This window comes from Astyanax mexicanus, chromosome 6 (genome assembly GCF_023375975.1).
Source record: "Astyanax mexicanus isolate ESR-SI-001 chromosome 6, AstMex3_surface, whole genome shotgun sequence".
NCBI classification, from domain to species: domain Eukaryota; kingdom Metazoa; phylum Chordata; class Actinopteri; order Characiformes; family Acestrorhamphidae; genus Astyanax; species Astyanax mexicanus.
The window spans coordinates 9,084,919-9,093,320 of NC_064413.1; the positions used below are offsets into that span (position 1 = coordinate 9,084,919).

General features: G+C 39.6%; 1 protein-coding gene across 1 annotated transcript in view; it reads left to right on the forward strand.

The window, feature by feature from the left end:
• The window catches only part of has2 (hyaluronan synthase 2), a 31,240-nt gene extending 24,499 nt beyond the window's left edge, over positions 1-6,741 (forward strand). Inside the window, exons 3-4 of the mRNA XM_049480222.1 lie at positions 3,759-3,860; positions 5,177-6,741. Coding sequence (XP_049336179.1) covers positions 3,759-3,860; positions 5,177-6,106 — 1,032 coding nt within the window. The 3' untranslated portion in view covers positions 6,107-6,741. The remainder of the gene's footprint in view (positions 1-3,758; positions 3,861-5,176) is intronic.
• Positions 6,742-8,402: the final 1,661 nt, after the last annotated feature.

The window sequence follows — 8,402 nt, forward strand, 5'->3', positions numbered from 1 at the left end:
TTCTCATGTGAGGACATTTGGGGTAATTTACCTCGGGCGATCTCTCTCTGTGACTAAACAGTACGGAGCTTGTATCATTTTATTCAGCCTGTTGTTCAGAGAGGGGTTGCTTTTACAGGTCTGTGTGCTGGAGCTGCTTCACACTCAAATCTTTCCCTTTATTCTTTTTTAAATCTATTTAAGGGCAGTTTATTCTTCTGCATTAAATATATGCATACCCTACACATAGCCACATACCCTGCACCATAGCATGATATGCACCTTATCAGAAATGTTGAGGTGATGTGATGTTGAATACTGATTTGTAACTACAGTGGTGTGAAAAAGTTCATGATTCCTAATATTTTTGCATGTTTGTGACTTTTAAATATTTCAGTTCATCAAACAAATTTAAAATTTAAAAGCAACACAAGTAAACACAAAATACAGTTTTTTAAATGAAGGTTTCTATTATTAAGGGAAGAAAATCCATTTAAACATAACGTAACTGTTCAATTTCTTTAGCCACACTCAGGCCTGATTACAGCCACACCTGTTCTAAATCAAGAAATCACTAAAAGTGAAGTAGACCAGAAGATATTTAAAAGCTGCCAATATCCAAATAAATTCAGGAACAAATGAGAAAGAAACTATTAGGGATCTTTCAGTTATTAAAGTTCTAAAGTCCCAAGGGAACCACAGTGCATCAACTATGAAACATAAAAGTGAGTATTGAGCGCAGAGTATTATTTATTTCTTTTTAGTTTTATTAATGTTCAGAAGGTCAAATCAGTTCTTTTTTTTTTTAAACAAAACTTTCAGATTCAAAATTCAAGATATTTACTGTCACAGAGTACAGGTATACAGTTGAGTGGAAAAACTTCGGTGCAGGTTCCCACTAGTATGCAGAGAACAATATTTACAAGAGTAGAATATACAGTTAACTTAAACAGTATACACAAATAACACAATAAAAGTACTTCAGATATATGTTAATAAAACTGAATAAAAAAAGTATAGAATGCTATATATGTGTGCTGATATCTGAGTATGTGTGTAGAAGTGCAGAGATAGCCCAGTATGTGGCAGAGTAACTATGAGTAAAGTGCAGGTACAGAATGAGTTGTTGGGGAAGTACAGGGTGCCGAATACTGTATAACAGGATGAGTATGGGAAAGCCGGATAGATGCAGTGTGAAGTAAATTAAAGTAAAGTGCAAGGAGATAGGAGGGTTAAGGTGTTAAGGAGATAAATGTGTGAATTAAACAGACAGATAAGGAAAAATGTTATACCTCACAGAAGCAGCAAGGCTGAGTGAGGGACAGAACGAGGAGAGATCTGTATTTTAATATAAATAAAAAGAACTGAGCAGTAGTGATGCTGTGCTTTGCTAAACATGCTATTGCTAAACATGCTAATACATCACCAGGCTCTGTAAAAAGAGCCATTTTAAACAACAGACCAATAACTCTACCATTACTGACTCCAAACACTGACCTGCTCCAGACCTTATCGTCTTCAGATCATCCACAAGCTGGATCTCATTATAAACCCAGGCTTTATCAGCAGCTTCTAAAAGCTGTTGGACTAACCTAACATCGCTGATGTTCGTGTGCATGTGAGTGAGTGTGTGTGTGTGTGTGTGCACGCTGTGTGTGGGCCTGATTTATTACTTTGTAACTGATCTAAAAAGGGAACAGCTTATTTAAAAAGAACACCTGCTCATAAATATAACCCTGCTGAATGTTTAATGTTTTGTATCAAAGATTAAACTAAACTAGAGTTCGGAGTTTATTTGTGATAAAGTTTAGTAATGCGTAGGGTTACATAAACAAGCATAAAATGATAGTAAAGCATAGAGCTGTTTATGGAATAATGTGCAACATAATCCTTGAAATTAACTCATTTAAAGTAGGGATTTGAGATGAAACTGTTCAGAGTGGGGGTTTAAGGTGATGAACTTGTTCAGAGTGGAAGTTTGAAAATAAATAATTTACAGTGCGGGTTTCAGATGAACTCTACAAATACAAGATTTTTGTTGACTGGAAATGTTTGTTGGGAAATGTAATTTTTTGGGGGAATATTTCTAGCCTCACATTATCCTGTAAACCGCAACTTTTTTTAGTCTACTTCATGTCTACTAAACATAAAATATTTAGTAATAACTATAACAGTGAAAAAAACATGATGCAAACTACTGGACAGTTTTAAAAATGTTAGTGTTTAGGGAGGTTTCATGGCTAAATTGGAGCAGCCTGGTGGCCAATCTTCATTAATTGCACATTATTGCACCAGTAAGAGCAGAGTGTGAAGGTTCAATTAGCAGGGTAAGAGCACAGTATTGCAATGCACACAACATTATGGGTGACATACCAGAGTTCAAAAGAGGACAAATTGTTGGTGCACGTCTTGCTGGCGCATCTGTGACCAAGACAGCAAGTCTTTGTGATGCATCAAGAGCCACGGTATCCAGGGTAATGTCAGCACACCACCAAGAAGGACGGACCACATCCAACAGGATTAACTGTGGACGCTGTAAGAGGAAGCTGTCTGAAAGGGATGTTCGGATGCTAACCCGGATTGTATCCAAAAAACATAAAACCACGGCTGATCAAATCACGGCAGAATTCAATGTGCACCTCAACTCTCCTGTTTCCACCAGAACTGTCAGTGGGGACAATAAATTGGATGGACACTGGGTAACGTCTCTGGCTAGGCCCACAACGGGTTAGCAATTCATGGCACATCTCACAGTAAACGTCAGGTCTTGGTAGATATAAGCATCATTGCTTGGCTCTACAGGAGCTCATAATTCATAACTGATTTAAAAATTGGAGCACACCAAACTCCGTCTGAATGACTCTGTTCACATCTTAACAGTTTCATTGTGGAAAGCTGTTTGACCTGGAAACGTCGCGCACGTCTCTCAGACAGTCTGGAGGTGAAGCCGAGGTCGTAAACCGGCCTTCCTTACCAAAACACCGCCGCTAATATCAGCATGAAAGAGGAGCTTATCCCAGCACACAGTGAACATCTGTGTGAATCAGACTTTTTGTGCTCTGGTTTAGAACGTTGAGGGCTAAAAACAGCATGGAACTTCAGGCACGTGGTTTGTGAAGCTCTTGATCAGATTGATCAGATTGAATTATTAGACCTCTATTGTTCTGCTTTTCTGCTTATGGTTTAAAGCACAAGTCCTTTAGGGATCTGAGTAACACTGAGCCTATATATAGTTCAACAATTCTAACCTAAAGTCCACATCAATGCACATTACGTGTGTTACGTCATATCCTGTACTGTGTTTATTTTTTAGCCTGGTTAGTTTTGTTTAGTTTCACACTAAACAACTTTACCACATAAGTGGGAGGAGTCTTCCTATACTTGGCATTAATTGGTTTATGGAATGTTTAATGTCTTTTTTGGCGAGTTGCCTTTTCAGGTGTTGTGCTAAATTCTGACTCTGTGCCAGAATCTGACTCCCTTTGAGTGCAAGTGCACCATTATAATTTTTGTTTATAAATAAGGATGAATCTACAGTTACAGTAGATACAGAATCATCAGTGTAATCTGTTGTACCCGTACTGATGCATGATGTGTCTGCACATCACCAAGGGGAATCAGATTTCGACACAACACCTTGTCTTTATCTTCTTCTGTTGTTTAATGGGTGACCGTAACCTTCCTCAACTTCTGCACAAGAATGGAAAAAAAGCACAGTTTTTCCCCTGTTGGCCGCTGTGTCCATTATTTGATTTCTAATAGGTGTGTGTGTGTTTCAGGTGTGTGACTCGGACACCATGCTGGATCCCGCATCTTCAGTGGAGATGGTGAAGGTTCTGGAGGAAGACCCCATGGTTGGGGGGGTTGGTGGAGATGTGCAGGTACAGAGGATTATTTCTGTTGAATTGTGTTAAATTCTCTTAAGAATTTGTTCTTAATCTGATTGCATAACTAACTGAAATTAGATTTACTGCAGTAAAAAGCATATTCTGCTTTCATCGATTGGATTATGGTCTAAAAATCTGATTATGAATCTGATAAAGAGAGATCAAGTACTTAGGGATTTCACTGTGCATGGATACTCTTAAACTGGAATACTGGGATGTCTCAGTGTGTGTATACTCTTAAACTACAGTATTCTGGGATTTCTCAGTGCGTGTATACTCTTAAACTACAGTATTCTGGGATTTCTCAGTGCGTGTATACTCTTAAACTACAGTATTCTGGGATGTCTCAGTGCATGTACACTCTTAAATCATAGTATTCTGGTATTTCTCAGTGTGTGTATACTCTTAACTGGAGTATTCTGGGATTTATCAGTGTGTGTATACTCTTAACTGGAGTCTTCTGGGAGTTCTTAGTGTGTATATACTCTTAAACTGGAGTATTCTGGGATTTCTCAGTGTGTATATACTCTTAAACAGGAGTACTTTAGGATTTCTCAGTGTGCGTATACTCTTAACTGGCGTATTCTGGGATTTATCAGTGTGTGTATACTCTTAACTGGAGTATTCTGGGAGAAATCGGGTCAGATTATTGCCTGACTTATGTAAACTCATTGTAAACAGCTTTGATTTGATTACTGATTCTGATGTTAAGCAGAAATTGGATTAGAAAGTGCATGAAAATGCACTCAGTGGCCAATAAACCGGATTTAACTGTTTATGCTCCGCCCACAAGTGTGATTATATGTAACTGCTGTTGTGAGGTTGGTCTCTACAGTATTTTGATTACGTGGTCAATATGAAATGTTATCGGATATTGCTATAAAACATGTAATTTTGATAAACAGTGAGCACATTTTGGATATCCTTTGTATTTTGAGAATAAAGCATTGGTGCTGTTGGTGCAGTTCATCAGGATGTTGTTATTTCACTATTGCATTTTGTCTGCATGCTAATTTAGCCTTCTAGCAGTGCTGTAACAGCTGCAAAACTTAATACTTAGCCTATAATTCTAAAGATAAGTGGCTGCACACTGTTTCTTTTTGTGCAGAACCACAGAAGAAGCAGTTTTAGCTGCTGTAGAGGTTCTGTAATTGGTCTTCTAGAAACCCTGGATGATATTAACCCTGTTGGAGCAAATCCAAGGGTCCCTGAGGGCCAGTTTGGAAAGCACTCAGCTTTTCCAATACAAGGTAATCAACCGGCAGCTGTACATTCATGCATATTCTGTTCTGTTCTGTTCTGTTCTCTAGATCCTGAACAAATACGAGTCGTGGATCTCGTTCCTGAGCAGCGTGCGGTACTGGATGGCCTTCAACATTGAGCGGGCATGCCAGTCTTACTTTGGCTGCGTTCAGTGCATCAGCGGCCCCCTGGGGATGTACAGGAACTCCCTCCTGCACGAGTTCCTGGAGGACTGGTACAACCAGACCTTCATGGGCAGCCACTGCAGCTTTGGCGACGACCGGCACCTCACCAACCGCGTGCTGAGCCTGGGTTACGCCACCAAGTACACGGCTCGCTCCAAGTGCCTGACGGAGACGCCCATCACGTACCTGCGCTGGCTCAACCAGCAGACCCGCTGGAGCAAGTCCTACTTCCGCGAATGGCTCTACAACTCCATGTGGTTCCACAAGCACCACCTGTGGATGACGTACGAGGCGGTGATCACCGGCTTCTTCCCGTTCTTCCTCATCGCCACGGCCATCCAGCTGTTCTACCAGGGCAGGATCTGGAACATTCTGCTCTTCCTGCTCATCGTCCAGGCCGTGGCGCTCATCAAGTCTTCCTTCGCCAGCTGCTTGCGTGGGAACATCGTCATGGTCTTCATGTCCTTCTACTCAGTGTTGTACATGTCCAGCCTTCTTCCTGCCAAGATGTTCGCCATCGCCACCATCAACAAGTCCGGCTGGGGAACCTCCGGCAGGAAGACCATCGTGGTGAACTTCATCGGGCTCATTCCCATCTCGGTCTGGTTCACCATCCTCTTCGTCGGCATCATGTACACCGTCATCCAGAACACGCGGAAGCCCTTCCCCGAGTCCGAGAAGATAGTGCTGATCATAGGCGCCATTGTGTACACCAGCTATTGGGTCATGCTCTTGACTTTGTACATGGTACTCATAGCCAAGTGCGGCAAGAGGAAGAAAGAGCAGCAGTACGACATGGTGCTCGACGTCTAATGCCCCCCCCCCCCACCACCACCCCCGACATCCCCCCCCTCTTCAACGTTTACATTGTGAACAATCTCACTTTGGTTCCTGTATGGGATCTCCGCAGGTGACGGGACGTCACAGGAGAGACGTATTGTTGCTGCTGTGACACTAAGGACATTCAGTTGAAGTGTTTACTTTAAACACTAGAGTTAGCAAGGTGTTGGCTCTGATAAAGCGATGGTTGGGCAAAAAAAAAAAAAAACATTCACACAGTTTTCACCACCTTTTCTAAAAGTATGCTAAGTGCTAAATGCTTCCATTGCTTATTAGCTACATTATATTAGCATCTCATAGTGTACAATTATTCGTAAGCTGACAGCATATAAACTAAAACTTAATAATCTATTTGTAATGATTAGACATGCAGTTAGCACCCTGTTGCTTAACGGTTGCTAACCGTTGCTTGTTAGCTATATTAGATTTTTGACTTCTTGTAGCTTGGAGCATGAATCTTGTGTTTTCTTATTTTTAGAAAGCATTTTATTATTAAAAAAATATATGTTTTTTTCTTAGAAATAGAAATATTGTGGACTGTGGACATGTGGACAACATGATTTCGGGCATAGAGTTAGCACCATGCTAATTAGCTACATTAGCCAAATAGCTTTTTGTGCCCATACATTTGTTTTTATAATTTTTTTTTGGATAACAGTAACAGTCAAGAACTTGATGTTGTTCAGTGTGTGTGAATTGGGCATGTACAGTTTTCTGGTACTCATAACCTACACTTACATTGGCACCAGGCTAATTGTTTCCATTGTTCGATCGCTACATTAGCAACAGCCTTCTCATAGCTCACAGCCTGCATTTTTTTGTCCTTTTTTTTTTTTTTAGAAAACCTTTTGAAAATTGTATTATTATTATTCTTATTCTTATTATTATTAATATTATTATTATTATTATTATTAACTGAAAATGTATTATTTTCAGTATGTCAGAAACTCACCATGGCCATGCGTTTAGCATTATGCTAATTGGTGAGGATATGCACATTGTTTGTAGGCAACTTTAGCCACATAGCTCCAATGCTACAAACATTTAGCAATGGCTACACTTTGGCTAAGGGAGGGAAAACTGTGTGAACGCTGCATTTACTTTACCGAATCATCGCTTTAATTCTATTCTAGTATTCCAGAAACCACCGACTGATCTCGCTGTTCGGTTTTGGGGCGAGTTCGACTCGTATGCACTTTTCTGTCTCTCTCTCATCGTGCAGAATGCTTGACAAAGACCTTTAAACTAAATACCTCAGTGGTTGACGTTTGCATCGTGTGAGTGATTGGGATGCAGTCACAAACGGCTCATTCTTTTTTTTTTTTTTAAGTAATTTATTGTGTTTTTAAAAACGTTTTTATATAAAAATAAATGTAAACATTTTAAGAATGGAGGCCAGGTCGGAAGACGTTGGCCGTTGCTGTACTTTTTATTGTTTTTAATTGCCTTTTATATAGACATGTTTATTTTTTTTGATTAGCCACCAAAGATCTTTATTTTCAGTCGTGTGTTGTTGATATGATAAAGCAGTGCAGAAATTGCGTCGTGCCTTTAACTGTTACGTCAATGAACTTTATACCAAAAATGTGAAATTTTAGACGCTGGGTTTTGTTTTTGCATCGCTGGCAATAAACTGCAGTGAAGTTTTAGTGATGATGATAAGTTATTGATTTGCGAGGGAGGCGAAGAACCTGTGTTATTAAAATGACAAAGTATTACATGACGAAAACCAGCATATTTATAAAATCGCTCTGTGGTTCATAGCTTTAGTACTGATTTATTACATGTTCCTCTTTTTTTCTGTCTGTCAGTTTTTTTTTGTGCTTCAGTAGAATCCGATCAGCCTGGAAATCCTGCAGAGAACGGTTTAAATACTTGACTCCGTTTCCAATGTGAGGAGTTCTTATTATAAACATTTATTATTATATTACTTATTTATGATGTAAATGAGCCTGTTGATCGAATGATCAAAGCAAAGACCAGATCACAAAAATATATATTCAGTTAAAGGAGAAGTTCAGCAAACGTGGCTCATCATTACACATCCCGGATTCAGTTGAATCGTTGAATCGATCAGCCAGCACTCGCTCTGTACCTGATATGTGCTTCTAGAGTAGAGTAGAACAGGAGATAGAACAGGCTAGGCTAATGTTGCTAACAAACAATGACTGGACCGCCACCAGTCTCAGAATTTCAGATCTTTATTAGTTTAGAAAGGTTTTTTGTCTATAAACACAAACATACATTTTTCCACAGAGCTAAACTTTAA